This window comes from Mauremys mutica, chromosome 5 (genome assembly GCF_020497125.1).
Source record: "Mauremys mutica isolate MM-2020 ecotype Southern chromosome 5, ASM2049712v1, whole genome shotgun sequence".
Classification (NCBI taxonomy): domain Eukaryota; kingdom Metazoa; phylum Chordata; order Testudines; family Geoemydidae; genus Mauremys; species Mauremys mutica.
Genome location: NC_059076.1, coordinates 21,534,779 through 21,550,242, shown reverse-complemented (window position 1 = coordinate 21,550,242; position 15,464 = coordinate 21,534,779). Strand labels below are relative to the sequence as shown.

At 44.5% G+C, this 15,464-nt stretch overlaps 1 protein-coding gene across 11 annotated transcripts in view; it reads left to right on the top strand.

Annotated features, from left to right (window-relative positions):
- The window catches only part of TMEM150C (transmembrane protein 150C), a 62,712-nt gene extending 47,437 nt beyond the window's left edge, over positions 1-15,275 (top strand). For 10 of the 11 annotated variants that reach the window (XM_045017674.1, XM_045017672.1, XM_045017678.1 and 7 more), the window contains 4 exons: positions 4,355-4,482; positions 9,548-9,725; positions 13,208-13,410; positions 13,551-15,275. In XM_045017674.1, the coding sequence (XP_044873609.1) occupies positions 4,355-4,482; positions 9,548-9,725; positions 13,208-13,410; positions 13,551-13,589 (548 nt within the window). In that variant the 3' untranslated portion in view covers positions 13,590-15,275. Of the gene's footprint in view, positions 1-4,354; positions 4,483-9,547; positions 9,726-13,207 lie in introns of all 11 variants that reach the window. The other variant, XM_045017675.1, reaches the window with a different exon arrangement.
- Positions 15,276-15,464: the final 189 nt, after the last annotated feature.

The following is a 15,464-nucleotide window of genomic DNA, read 5'->3' as shown; positions in this document are numbered from 1 at the left end:
TCAGAGATGGATGCAGGGATAAAAAGCTACACAACATTAGCAGCAGAATATTCCCCCGGAATCATATTGCCTTTGTCAGGCTATGTCAGATGTCCACTTCAGCCACCGTTCAGGTGCTCAGATTACCTAGCCTTCAGCCTTGTTCCCTTTAACACCCCCCCGACCATGCAGTAATATTCCCCTTAAAATATACTGCCTTTCATGTCCTATTGCACCATTATTGCCAGAATTTTAGGGTAGGGGGGCCCTTTGTTCATTCTTGAGGGGAAATTAATGTAATGTTCAATTTTTTTTAATCTGCCTGAGTAAAACATGGAGGATCTTGGGATACTCATTTCAATACATTCATGGAGTCCAGTCCTGGGAATTTTGCCGTTGACTTCATTGAGGGACAAATCCGGGACAAATCCAGCCACTATCTATAGTAATGTCATTACAGACTGACAGAATCGTCTGGAATATGTACATATAAGGCTTAGATTTTTCTACAGTGACTAGTGATTGTGGGCGACTTTTTGGGTGTTCTATTTGAGACATCTCAAAGGGGCCTGATTTTCAGAGGCTGAGTGCTCAGCACTTTGATCAACAAAATGAGTTATATTTTCCAGCCTTCTTTATAGCCCTATCTGAGCTTTCCACGTGACAGCTGTGCAGCTGTTTGGTTCTAGAGGGGGGCAGGAAATGGTTTTCTCATGCTGTAAGCACTTCTGAGATATTGGGGGGGGGGAATTCTGCCCTGAATTGGGATGAAAAATCAAAATCTTGGTTTGGGTCAATTGAAACCATTTTGTTTCCATAATTTCATTGTGATTTCAACTATTTTTTAATTTTTACTACAAATATAATTATTTTACATTTCAAAGTGAAAAGTCAAAACAAAACTGGAATTTCTAATTTAAAATTTTGCAGACAAAATATTTCAACAATTTGAAAACTTTTTTCAGTTTTGTTTTTCGTTGAAAAATCATCAAAACCAAACCTTTCCTGCAGACTATTTTGGTTTGGATGAATTAGCATTTTCTACTGAAAAAAGATTAAGAAGAAAATTCCTGACAAGCTCTACTTAGTTTTGAAGCTTATAGTTAATTACCAAAATATTTTCCCTCTTTCAGATCACATCTAGTTCTTTCTGCTAATCCTTTATCATCTATATCTCCCCTCCCCACTCTCTCCCATGATTCTAAGGAATAATTAATGAGATTGAGATTTACTAGTTTTAGCTCAGAGACACTACAAGGTTCAGTGCTACTTTATGATCTTTCATCTGGGGTAGTACCATCTGGTACATGCAAAAATAATTAACATCAGTGCTCAGCAAAAGATACCATCAATGTGCATCTCTCCATTTTGATATGGAGAAGGAAAACTTTTTGTTGTCAACAACATTGCTGTTTTTCTCTTGGTCCCTTGCTGCCTTATTTTTGAATACTCTTAATCACTGATAAAAACATCAATTGCTGAAATTTTCAAAAGTGACTAGTGATTTTGGGAGTACTCAAATTTTTGGGTGTCTAGTTTGAGATGTGTTTACAGGGACCTAATTTTCAGAAAGTACTGAGTGCCCATCTTTGAAAATCTGGCACCTTTAAGATGTCTCAACTGTCATCCAAAAACGGAGGGACCCAAAATCACTAGTCACTTCTGAAAATGTCGGCCCGGTAGATCTTGTTAGTTTGTACCACATAACTGGATAGTGCCCAATTTGTCTTCCATTGAAATCAGTGGCAAAATCCTAAGAACAGGATCAATGTGTGTATTGAAATTAACATTTTAAGATTCTTTATCTTTTAAACAGATTGATTCAAAACATAATTGAACATTTACATTCACATCACTTGTGAATGAGCTAGGATTCTCCCTCTCCCATATATTCTGACAATAATGAGACAACAGCACAGAAAGGCAGTTCATTTAATCATATTACTGCCTTGGGGTGCATTGTGAAGATGAAGGTTGTGTAATTTAAACACCTATATAATGGCTGATGCAGTCCTCCAAAACAGACTGTCACATTATGTTGGAGTTACAAAACAGAAAGTGTAAATAATTAAGATGAAAAAGTCATGCCCATGTGTTGACTGGGGGGCTGCTGATGTTGGCATTTTGTCCAGGGTGAAACTCATTAGAGCCCACTTTAAGAATACATTTTCTCTGCATCAAGTCAAACAGATACAGTGGAACCCTTTCAGGGTAATACCTGGTAAATTGCTTGGGCAACGTGCTGAACTGAAATCCCTGAAAACTGTTCATTTTATGCCTGATCCTGATCCCACTGAAGTCCATGGCAAAACTTTCATTGACTTCAATGGCTTAGGACCAAATCCTGTATGCACGGACCAGGTCCAGTATGAACATCAGCAATGCCATCATCCCAACGCTGCCCTACCCCTATGTCTCAGGCATGATCTGTAGGGACCATGTAGGGGTGAGAGTGGAGCTTGTGCTGAATAGAGGTGAACAAATCATTCATGTTTTGCTTCTCTGAACTGAAAAATTGGTTCATTTTGAACCTTAACTTAATGTTTTTAGTTTTTCTCATCAAAATGAAAACTCTAAAAAAATTTTTTTAGGGTCAATGAAATCAACATTTTCTAAAAATTTCTCTCCCCCCAAACAAATTCTTGATTTTTATTTTTTAATGTGGCTTTAACTATTTGCCAGCTTGAACTGAATTCATTAATCGATTCAGTAGCCCAGTTCTCATTCTGGATATCTGTTTGATTCTTGGTCTCTCTACAGAGGCTGCTAGCAAAATTCCACCTGTGAAATGGACAGTGCTCCAGGAGAGCTGGACTGAGAGCAGCAGTTCATTTTTACATGACTGTCCACCAAGTGGTTATTATTTTGTGTCCCTACTGATGTGGTTTGGTTTTCAACCTGTGACCTAGAGGTGCAGGGCTCTATCTCCTGTCATCTGTCTTATATCAAAAAATCTGACCTATTAAAAAAAACAAAAAACCTAATGCTGAATTAATATGTTTTAATTTACCGAACTAAATCAATGGAACCTACTTAGGAGAGAAATTCACCTTAGCACAGAGAGCATGAACAAGGTCTTATGCACCACATAAAACCTTAAAATAGGGACCATAAGGCAGATCTTGGGCCCTTTGTGCTGGGGTGAATTTCATTCTTGATGGATATCTGTTAAAACAGAAGATCTAGTCAAACCCTGCAGTCGTTGTACAACAGGGTTGTATGTGCAGGAGGCTGAAGGACATTAAAGTGGATTTTCAAAAGAAACATAAAGGAAATGTTGTGTCCAACTCCCACTGGATTTCATTTGCATTTAGGCACCTCAGTCTCTTAGACTCCCATAATTCCTATTTGGGTTTGTCTAGATGTGTTAATTCTTCTTCCCCATGCCTTGCTGCCAGTCACCATTCCTAGTCCAGGAAGGAGATTCTGTGACTTCTTAAAGCTATCATGCCTCCCTTAGCTCCTTTCCCATTAGGAAACTGACTTCTCGCTTACAAGTGACAGTTCCCTGCTTTGGTCTGCCCAGTACTGATCTGGTTATGAGTGTTCTGAGAATGACACTGATGATATTGAAACCTGTATGAAATGCAGCGTTAGCTACCTAAGATGCCTTGTGCTATGGGCAAGGAGCATGGAAGACTTAGTCCAGTTCCCAGTGGACAGGTTCCCACCTACCTGTCTTTGTTTTTCCCCTTGCTGGCAGTCTTAGTAGATGGGCTGAGGATGGAATAGTCCTGCAAAGTGACCTGTGCTCTCACCTCTAGAGGCTGATCCCTCTAGGTCAGAATTGTGAGACGTTGGCAGGGCAGTGAGAAGCTTTCTGTGCTGTCCCTGTTGTGTGCCCCACATTTGCAAGGACGGTTTTCAAATGTTTGTTTTATTAAAACAATGTGAAGGGAGAGGGCCTGATCCAAGCTTTCGATCGGGTCCCCGCTGTGTGCTTCTGTAGGTGGCTGTATCATCACATCAAACTCATCACAAATGTAGCTAATGGAATAAAACTTCACGCAAATCCTATTATCATCAGTGATGTACATAATGTCCAAACTGTGTCAAATGCTTTACAGACCAATAATAAAGAGACAGTCCTTGTCCAGTATAGTTTCTGTCTAGGTTTTAGACAAGATGCGATAAGTGACAGCAATAAAGGCAGGGAGGGAAGAGAAGGAATTATCCAAGTTACTTACTGTGCTATTGCATCTTCTGCAAGTAAATGCAAGGTGGAATGTTCAAAAGGACTTAGCACTGGCCTACCTCTGCTCCCATGGCAGCTCGTGCGAGTGTTACCAGGAGCAGGGTTAAGTGCTTTTGGAAATCCCACCCACTAGATTTGTGCTGTGTGGGTTTATAACTGTGCGTTTGTTTCCTTTTTCAGCACTTGTCGTTGCCGTTCTCCGCTTTATACAGCTGAAGCCAAAGGTGCTAAACCCCTGGCTGAATGTCAGCGGACTGATTGCGTTATGCTTGGCCTCGTTTGGAATGACCTTACTTGGCAACTTTCAGGTACCTCACTCCCACTTCCCCCTCCCTCCAGCTTATTGGTAACTAACATGTCATTCTTTTCTGGATTTCCATGGGCATGTCATGAGAGCTGCATCCATTATCTATCAGCCCTACCTGCTGTGAGCACAGATCTCTCTGCTCCTGGAGCTGCCCATGGCAGGAGTACAACTGCTAGCATGGCTGTCCATGCTCTCGGCCTCCTCATACCCCCCTGCCCACTACCTAGGCCAGCTGCTGCCTCTTAAATTGCTTCCTTGGTGGCAAAGGGAAGGTGGCAACTGCCATTAGTAGCACTGATGATTGATTATTCCTAATAAACTTTAAAATTTGAAACTGTGACACCTGGTGTTCCATCTCCTGGCACCCAACAGCAGCTGGGAGCCTGCCTTACCCCTGGGCAGGCACTGGGCTTGACAGACAAGTGCCTAGGCGTGGGGGCTGCACTGAGGGTGGCCAGCCCTGGGAGCTTGCACATACTTCTATGCTAACAGCAGGCAGGGCTGCCAACACAGAGCCTTGTCAACTGTCTGAAATGGGCCATCTTGATTATCAAAACAAAAGTTGTTTTTCCTCCTGCTGATAATAGCTCATCTTAATTAATTAGCCTCTTAGAGTTGGTGTGGCAGCTTCCACCTTTTCATGTTCTCTGTATGTGTATATCTCTCCTCACTATATGTTCCATTCTATGCATCCGATGAAGTGGGCTGTAGCCCACGAAAGCTTATGCTCAAATAAATGTGTTAGTCTCTAAGGTGCCACAAGTACTCCTGTTCTTTTTGCGGATACAGACTAACACGGCTGCTACTCTGAAACCTATGATTAGAATGTATGTCCGTGTTTTACCTCCTGCCTATCCTTAGACTGGCCACAAGAGGGACTTTATATATAAACACTGAAGGTATTTCCTGTTGTGAGTCATTGCCTGGACTGTAGTTCTTTCAATTCTGAGGCTCTTCTGCCTGTGTTATTGTTACAAACAAGGTGTCAGCTTGTCATTTTGAGACACCATAAGCTTGCTCTAGAGTGGGAATGTGTCCACTGTACTCATGTGTCTGCTTGTCTCTTCGGTGAACATGAAATCTTAGGGGGAGGTTTTCAAAAGTATTTAAAGTCAATAGAGGTTGTGTTCCTAAATCCCTATGTGTCTTTGAAAACCTCCCCCTATGGGATTGCTAGCAATGCAGCTCTGACTGGTAACTGCTGTGTGAGTATGAGAAATTGTGCTGGGCCAAATTCTCTGCAGGCATAAATCTATAGAAGTCAGTGGTATCATGACAGCAGAGAATTTGGCCCATTAGTTTTATTGAACTGGAAAAATACGTCGGTTTTCTTTAATAAAGAAAAAAAATTGAAACAAGCTGTGTGTGTGACCTGTTGGCAGTAATCATGTGTCTGCTTGTAACATTTTCCAGTCTGACTTTTTATTAAGGATGAGCCAATCAGATACTTTAGGCCAGATCCTCAGCTGGTGGTCACCAGTTCGATGTAGCGTCACTGACATCACTGCCCAATTCTCCTGTCTAGCAGCTTGCGGCCTTGGTTTTGCCTGTGAACCCCCAAGTTGTAAGAGCTAGCCCGATGCTTGTCCAGCTGTGTGAAGGGGAATCTGCGAGGAGGGGCCTGGCTTTAGGAAACCAACTCTCAAAGTTCTCCTTCCTTCCTTTCCTGCATTTTCCTCTCTAGTGAAGGCTGGATCTTTAGAAGCTGTTACAGTCAATTACTGTGGGCTATATATTCTGGTTTAATAAAGCCACACCTTGCTTGTTAACAGCGCCCTTCTTTAGTCTTGTGCCAAACCACCACCAAGGCATGTCAATGTTAGACCATAGTACATGCCTTTGCTTCCTCATTGCTTAGTGGGAACGCCACAAAATATAATAGATGGCTTGCAATAGTGTCTCTGGACAAGATCTGTTCTCTGGGGGATGGCGAGAGAGAGAGCTTAACGCACTAAAAGCTACCCCAGCAAAGGTAACGTGGTCCCTTGTTGGCTCACACCATCTATCTGTTTTATATTTCCACCCATCACCATAGCATCTGTAATGCCTTCCACATGAAATCAGTAGCCAGATCCTTAGTGGACTGCATAGACTTTCTGGCTCTTCTCCCTTTTTGGGGGTAAACACTTTTCTGGGGGTAGGCTTTTTATTATTTTAGATTTTATTAATTCCCCTCCCCCCTTTTTTTGTTTGTTTTGGTTGCTTAGTGTGTATTGGGTAAAAGAGGGATCCGTGTTAAGATTGTCATTATTATGGTGGAAGGGATTTCTCAAAGAGGAAGGTTTCACAGCTTTTCCTAGAGGTGGTCAGAGTCAGGAATTGCTTGGCCTCCTCTGGAGGATTGTTCTATAGCCAGGTCCATTTGACAGAGAGTGACTTGTCACCAGCTCTCACATGCTTCGTCCTGGGCTTTATGATCTGGGTTATCCCAGAGGAGCTCAGATATGACGGTGGTTCACAGATGGAAATTCGGTCTCTAATGTAACTCTGGGGCTTGATCCATTAATTGCTTTGGAAGTTAGGAGCAAAGCCTTAAGCTGGCCTGGGAAGCTGACTGGAGCCAGTGGAGGGACTTGAGCAGAGAGCTGATGTGCTCACGGCGGCTTGAGCCATGGAGAAGTTGGGCAGTTACATCCTGAACCAGCTGGAGCCTGGGCATTGTCTTCCCATTCAGCTCCAGGCCCAGTGAGTTACCGTGATCCAGGCTGGAGAGAACAAATGTATGGATCCCTGTGGCCAGGTCTCTGTCTGGCAGGAAGGGATGAGGTTTCCTTGCAAGCTGGAGGTGAAAACAGGCGTTTCTAGAAACTGGTGCTACCTGGTAATCCAGGCTTATGGAGGAGTCAAACATGACAATGAGGACTGTGCACCTTCGGTGGAAGGTGGAGACAGTGTCTGGGCCAGCTCTTCCAAGCATTTCCCCTTTCAAACCACTATCACTTCCGCTTGTGACCGCTGGTCTTCATCCAAGAGCTAATTTCTTGTTGATTTTTCTGACATTTTAGTAATGGCGGGGTGGTGTCAGCTGAGAATGACTATAGATATAGATGGAAGCGGGGAGGAAGGCTGTGCAGCCATGCAAAAGAGCGTGTGTGCTGTGGAAATGGTCCCACATAATGTAGAAGGCAGTGCTGAGGGCAAGTAAGAGAGGTCTGAGGCCAGGCCACGGATTCACCATTGCACATGGATCTTGTACCACGTGCAACCAGCGCAGAGGGGCTGTTGCTGCTATTCCAGGTCATAGGCTGGTGTAACGACTCTCAGACTTTGAGGCCAGAAGGGACCATCATGATCATGTAGTCAGACCTCCTGCACATCGCAGGCCACAGAACCTCACCCGCCCACTCCTGTAATAGATCCCTAGCCTCTGGCTGAGTTACGTCATGATTTAAAGATTTCAAGTTACAGAGAATCCACCATTTATCCTAGTTTAAACGTGCAAGTGACCTGTGCCCCACGCTGCAGCGGAAGGTGAAACCCTCCCATGGTCTCTGCCAATCTGACCTGGAGGGAAATTCCTTCCCGACCCCAAATATGGCGATCAGTTAGACTCTGAGCACGTGGGGAAGACCCACCAGCCAGACACCTGGGAAAGAATTCCCTGTAGTAACTCAGAGCGCTCCCCATCGAGCGCCCCATCTCTGGCCATTGGAAATATTTGTTACTAGCAGATGCCAATGTAGGCAGTCTCATCATACCATCCCCTCTATACACTTAGCAAGCTCCGTCTTGAAACCAGCTAGGTAATTTTGCCCCTCTCCTTCCCTTGGAAGGCCATTCCAAAACTTCACTCCTCCATCTAATTTCAAGTCTAAACTCGTTGCTGGCTGAGTGGCAGCCCCACTCCCTGCCCCTGGGCTAGGGGTGGATGGATGGCTTTCAGCTCCCTGCATGCCACCTACATAGAGCCCTGTAATACTCAGGCGTTTTGTGGGTGGAGTGAATTTCAGTAGCTGTGTCAAGGACAAGCTGGAAAACTGAAAGACAAGACCAAGCGAATCTATTATTTATACCTGCTTCCAAAGTGTGCAAGGTGCTTAAACAAAGGGTCTGCCCCTGCCTTTTTGAACAAAAGCCACAACGCTGTATGTATCATGTTGCCTTCAGAGTCTGAATCAGACAGGGTCATGGTCCCAAATCCCTCCCGGTGAGCCTCCATTGACTTCACTGACAAAGGCTGCATTTGACTTGCTCTGATCCCAGTGAAGTAGCAGCAGACACTCCCAACAGGGTTGCTTTTTTCTAGGTGAATTTTTATTTATAGATAAAATCTGAGATTTTCAAAGCTTCCCAGACAAATTGGACACCCCTCTCCTTTTGATTGGAATGGGAACTGCGCGTCCAAATCCCCTAGGTGGCTTTGAGAATCTTACCCAAAAAGCTTCCCTTTGTCAGAGTCCAAGCCAGGCTTGTGATGCCCTTGTCTTGCTTGTTACTTCCCAGGTGACTTGGCCTCCCCTAAATTAAGTCACTGTGACTGGATAGCTAGTATGCAACTACAGTCCCAGTGCTGCAAGCTCAGAGCAAGAGGACGCCTGTGTCCTAATGGAACCCCCTTGAAGTCAGTGGGTTCCATTAGGACACAGAAACCTGCATGGAGCTCATTCACTGCAGGGCTATGAGCGTCCGTGTTCATGTTCACAGAACAGCACTGACCAAGGGCCAAAGAATTGTCCCAGCATGCACTGGCCCCGGTGGAGAACCAGCAAAGGATTTTCTGCAGGAAAAATCTCTTGGCTGTTTTTTCCAGCGGCCTTGCCAGAGAGCTGGCGGGGATGTTTGCAGGACATCACTTGGTCCACTGCTCTTTGGTTTGGGAGGAAATTCTGCTTGCAGCAGCAGCTAGGCTATAAACAGCAGGACCTCCCATACGCCGGTGTTGTTTTATGTTGCAGCTGGGGTAGGAAGGCAGCATTGGCTGTGTATTTTGCAACAAATGATTCTGCTTTAATATTACACCCCTCCTTCCCTCTTCCCGAAAGTAGGATCACACTGAGGAATTGTATAGATGTTTCTTTCTTTGGGACGTATCAAAGCAATCACAAGTTCCTTTTTTTTTTTGGTAGCTCTCCAGCGATGAAGAAATCCATAATGTCGGCACCTCCCTGACGTTCGGTTTTGGGACCCTGGCCTGCTGGATTCAGGCTGCCTTGACGCTCAAAATAAACCTAAAGAATGAAGGAAGAAAAGCTGGGATTCCAAGAGTTGTCTTGTCAGCCTCTATAACCCTGTGTGTGGTCCTTTGTATCCTTTTGCCTTGCTTGCTGGACCTGCAGGCACCTAGAATAACACGCCTGCTTATCATGGAAGGAGGGGATTTAAAAAGTAATGTATGGTATAAAACCGCTTTCCCCTTTATAGCGCTGTCTGTTCTAGGAGCTCAAAACATTTATGGCCACCAATGAATTTAGCCTCACGTTTATCCCGAGGTAGGTTAATATTGTTATCCCTGTTTTACAGGCGAGGGTACTGAGACACAGAGAGATGGTAACCTGTCCTAGGTCATTTGCACAGCAGCACTATGCCGCAGGCCCAGGAACAGAACCCCCATCACCTGTGTCCCTGTCCTGTGCCCACACCACAAACCCGTCCTCCCTAATCACTTGGATTTGACTAACCAAGGAGTGAAGAAGTTACCCCTTTGGGCCTGGTCTTCAGTTCTCCCACTGTGCCTTACCTGCCCTCTAGTCGGGCCTGTGTAGTCGGCAGAATTTACACATGCAAAGCCCACCTCCCCAGTGGGTTTAATTCTGTCGCCTGCACGTGCACCTGTTAGACTCTGCCATTTGCATGTGTGGGTGATAGTTCTGGGAGTGCGTACACAGGTGTTTGTGCAGGCTTTCTGAAAATCAGCCCCACGGGAGACGTCAGAGCTATTTCTGGGTTTGCCCCTGACTTGCTGTGACCTGGGCTGGTGACTGAATTATTCTGTGTCTCAGACTTCCCATCTGTTAGAAGGAGGAGAACAATCCTTACCCCCCATTGAGACCTCTAGCTGGAAAATGCTGTAGAAATGCTAAGTCCTGTTATTGTTAATGGACAGGTTCAGGAAAGCACGTGCTTAAATACTATCCTGAATAAGGGATGCTTCTTGGAATTGCAGCCTTAGTGCTTTTCAGCCTGAGCCTGTCTGCTAGAGTCCTCTGGTATCTGGCCTTTCTCTTCAGGATTTGGGTCCTTTCACCAGTGATCATTTGGTCTCCCTTTTTCGTCAGCTCTTCCTATTGTGCTTGTTCTGTTGCCCATTTTAGTTTTCATTGTAATTCTTGTTGGCAGAGTGGTTGTTCCCCTCTGAGCCATGGGGCCCAGCTCTGTTTTAACTTAGTTCAACATCAGATGCATTGTGATGAGCACTTTATAGAACTGTTATTCATCTCTCACTGTAGTAGTGGACATAACAGGAGAGAATTGCCTTTTGTCATCATCACATTCCTGACAAGAAACAGAGCCAAGAAAAGCTGCCACTTCTGGAAGTTTCTTTTAGGGCTCTTTACACAAACGTTAAAGTTCTCATCATTCACTGTGATTGGCAGCAGTGGGTTTAAAACTACTACTGTAGCATTTCAGAGGGTGTTATAACATAGAACAGTATCTAAATCCCAAGAAATAAAGCAATGTGACTAAATTGCTGTTACACCATTGGGCATATAAGTAACTCTTGTGTAGAACCATGAAATATTTTAAGAGAAAAACTTGGGAAAACAAAAGAAGTCGAGCTTCTTAAGATCAGAAGTGTTTTGAAGGTTTATTTGGGTAAAATGTTTAAAAAGCACCTAATTCCCATTTTCAGAATGGGAGTTAAGTTCCTAAGTGACATAGGCGCTCTTGAAACTTTCACCCGATGTCAGGAAATGCACCAGTCTGATGTAAACAGATAGCGGCGTCCCCCGTTTCCAGCTACAAAAGTTTATTGTTTCCAGAGAGGTTTATCTCATGATTTTGCTTTATGTATCACTGGTAATTTGCCAGGTCTGTATCCTTGCATGCTTTTCTACCAGCAACTTCGGTTCCAAAAAGGTTGGTGTAAGATTCTGCACAAAGAGCTGCAGCAAGCTGGGTCTGGCAACAGGACATCATCTTGAGAGGTTTAGGAAAGGTTGCTCTAGCTGGAAATCCAGCGAGTCAGTGTTCAGTCCTTCTCTTTACCTCTAAAGAAGCTCACGAACTAATGTGCTGAATGTTACCGGAAAAACCCTATCGTCAGTGCCCTGGTTTCTGGTTACTCACCCCAGGTGATATTCACCCTGTGCAAAGGGCCACAACACTGAAGTCCCATATAAACTCTCCAAATAGGCCTTACATGGGGTAGAAGCCTTGACCTGGCCCTTTGATGAGGTGAATTTCACTCTTGGGCACAACCTGAGAACAACCCTGAAAACGTGGAGGAAATAGGAGATCTTTAGAGCCAGATTCAGCCATACGGTTGCAACTCCCATTCACTGCAATGGGAACTGGGACTGCTTACGCAATGGCTGAATATGGCCCGAAGGAGCAGATTCTAATGGCCTGTTTTGTGATAAATCCAATCCTCAGCATGAAGCTATGTGGGAGGCTGTTGGGTTTTTTTAGCTGTAAATGTGTGTAATCCTTTCTTCTCAGGGTGCAGGTTAAACAACAATCTTCTAGAAAAGGTAGGCGGATAAGTGGGTCCTGTAACAGAGTCAAAGGTCACATCTGCACTGCGTTGAGGGACCCGGTTACAGTGTGGAGGTCCCCCAGTTTGGCCGGGTTTCGGACAGTAAGAAGGAGCTGAATCTTGCTTTAATTGTGTTCCAGCCCAGCGAAGTCCAAATGTTTTAACCATGTTCGGGAAGTTTGTGTTGGAACTGGGTCTCCAGCACGGTAGTTTTAATACCGTAGATAAGACAAAAGAGTAACAGTGGAGTGTGAGGTCAGTGTTTGTTAAATGCCAGCAGTGTGCTCGGCACAGCATGAGATACAGACAAAGACGCAGTCCCTGTCCCACGGAGTTGAGTCCAAATAGGCAGACAACGCCAAAAGCCTTAGGAGACTTGGAGGAAGGTTTGATCTCAGACTATGTTGTTTCTTCTTCAGTATAATGGGCGAGTGATGGTATTTTTACTGGTGTAGGTCAGTGTTTCTAGGCTTCCCCAAAATGGTTGGTTTTGCAGAGGATCTGGAAAGGGTGGTAGGAGAAATAAGTGGGTTTAGCCTCAGCCCAGAATGAGACTGATTCTGTTCTCATTGAGAGGCAGCATGGTCTGTGGCTAGGGTACTGAACTGGGACCCAAAAGTGGGTTCTGTTCCCAGCTCTGCCACTGAGTGGCTGTTTGGCCTTGAGCAAGTGACTGTACCTCTCTGTGCCCTTTTCATCATGAGGTTGATACTTCCCCTTCTTTGTCAAATGCTTTGAGATGTACAGGTGAACAGTGCGGTGCAAGAGCTAAGCACAGTATAGTGGAAATAGCAGCACGTTCATGATCCACATGGAAGTGTTGCCACATGTAACAGGCTTGCAAATGTCCCTGGTTTGTCCAGTTTCCTGCTGAACTAGATAGTTGACATTCACCCTGTCCCTGATTCTCTATTAAATACCTTTTTAATTGCACATTGGTTGCCACTCTCCAGTGGATTATATTTAAGTGTAAAAGGAAGGCAAGATTTTATCACCTCACGCATTTGAAAAACCACCCAGAGCTGCTCTGCCTGCTCTCATCCAGGACTAAGGCTGCTCTGACATGTTCTCCTTGACAGCTCTTCTCCAGATTTCATCCTGATGGTACAGGGGATCCATATGCACGCAGCCAGGATCCAGTGGGGCTTGGTGATGTGCTTCCTCTGCTACTTCGGCACATTTGCTGTGGAGTTCAGACACTACAGATTTGAGATCATTTGCTCCGAGTACCAGGAAAACTTTCTGAGCTTTTCCGAAAGCCCGTCTGAAGCCTCCGAGTATCAAACAGATCAGGTGTAGCCCTGCCCTCGTTACATGGCAGGTGAGCTGGCGTGGTCACGAGATTTAACCCACGACCTCATTACATTTTTTTTTTGACAAGTTCATTTTCCATGTACAGTCACAGACATATTGCCAAAGGGCTCTGAGGGCAGGTGCTTAAGAGCAGAGCAAAAACGCAAGGACCTATCTGATCCAATCTGAAAACACCAATGTATGTGTAAAGAAAGGCCGACTGCTAAGTTTGTGCTAGAGCTGTCTCTCTCCTCAACCCCTGTCCCATTCATCTTAGAAACATCCTAATCATCACAAGGCTGCTGTCAGGTAGGTCGTATTATCCCCGTTATACAGCCGGGGAGACGACTTCTCCAGTGACAGGTCAGTCAGGGTTAGTACTCAGGCCCCTACTCCTGCAATCAGACCACTAGACTGCACTTGTCTCAGGTTTCAACTGTTTTTTATTGCCTCGTTGTTGGACAGGGGTAGCTTGGTTGTGAAGTGAGGAAGAATTACCAGCTGGTTTCATGGCAGCTGGACTTGGAATCAGTCAGTGGAAGAAGAGAGCACAAACACACTGGCCCTTGCTGAAGGATAGGCACTACTTCCCATTTGGAAAACAGGTAAAGGTGAGGCCTGGTTTGGGAAAAACTAGATAACTAAAAAGGCGGTGAAACAGACAGGGTGGTCAGCAGCTGCCCACCTTGTTGTGGTACTGAGGCAGCCCACCTGCACCAAAGCGAAAATAGAAAATGCATCCCAACGTAGCATGGGTGGGGCTGGGCTACATCTCAGTGTGGTATGGTCTGAGCAGCTGTGACCCACGGGCACAAACAGCACTGGGTTAAAATGTGAACATTTCTTCTGCGCAGGGGGAACCAAGAGGGTGGTTTTTTTATTTGTAGTGCTTCCATAAAATACTGTGTATAATATTTAGAAAGCTGCTTTTATCACCATTTCTCATTGACAAGGGGAACCTTGTCTGAGTAAAGACTCTGGCTCATGTCTGATCAGAACATCATAAATTCAGGCAGATTTTACTAGACGTAGGTTTATTTTACTGCTTATGCACTAACGGTGAAATTCACCCTTTGCCGAGGCCTTTGCCTCAATTTACCTACCTATGTGCCCAATTCAGCAATGGACTCCGATTGGTTGGATCCCTGCAGAGCCCCATTGAAGCCAATGGAAGCTGAAATCCACCTGTGCAGACTTTGTTGAAGGATCAGGGTCATAGGGCTTAAGTGTGACTTAAATGGTGGACTGGCCTAGCTCTGGCCCGCTGCATGGGGCTGAATTCACCGTAAAAGTTCAGGATAGTAAAGAAATAGCTACAGGCAGAGATGTCCAGACAAAAACCCCAACAGAACTCGAAGGAGCTTTCATTCCATTCCTAAAGGGGACAGAGCTAAACTACCAATGATCTTGAGTCAATGGCCAAAACTAGGAGATTTTTCATAATGTTAAATAAATACAGCTCAAATTATAGAGCAGGTTGAAAGCAAGCATTTCCAAATCAAAATTGTTTGGCTTTGGGGAATTGATTTTTTTTGAGGAAAAGTCTAGATTTTCTGCAGAAAGGACACGCTTCATGAACAATTTCATTTTGACAAAAACCCAATTTTCCACTGAAAAACAGTTTTGATGGAAAATTTTCAACCAGCCCTATGAAATTGATTACTTTGGGGCAGATTCTACACTTGGTTCTGGTGTAATTCCAGAGTAACTCCACTGAATGCAGAGTTTACATCTGGCTGCAGAATTTGGGCCTTCTCGCCTCTCTGAGCTAAGAGGTGAAAACATTATCTAAGAATATGAAAAAGTTAGCAGGATACTTTCAGGGAAGGGAATGTGTGCGTGTGTTAGTCATTAAAATGAAATAGTGGTGGGAAGACTCGAAGTAATATACAGCCAATCCACGTATCTTTTCCTTTTCTTCACTGCCAGGGAAGGTGAGACTGGTAGGAACGCATATAAATGGAGAATCTCTCACACATGTGCATATTGAGCAGAGAGTAGTAAGTTTGTGTTTAAAAAGTGTTTACTGTAAATAGTCCACTGAGACATTTTTT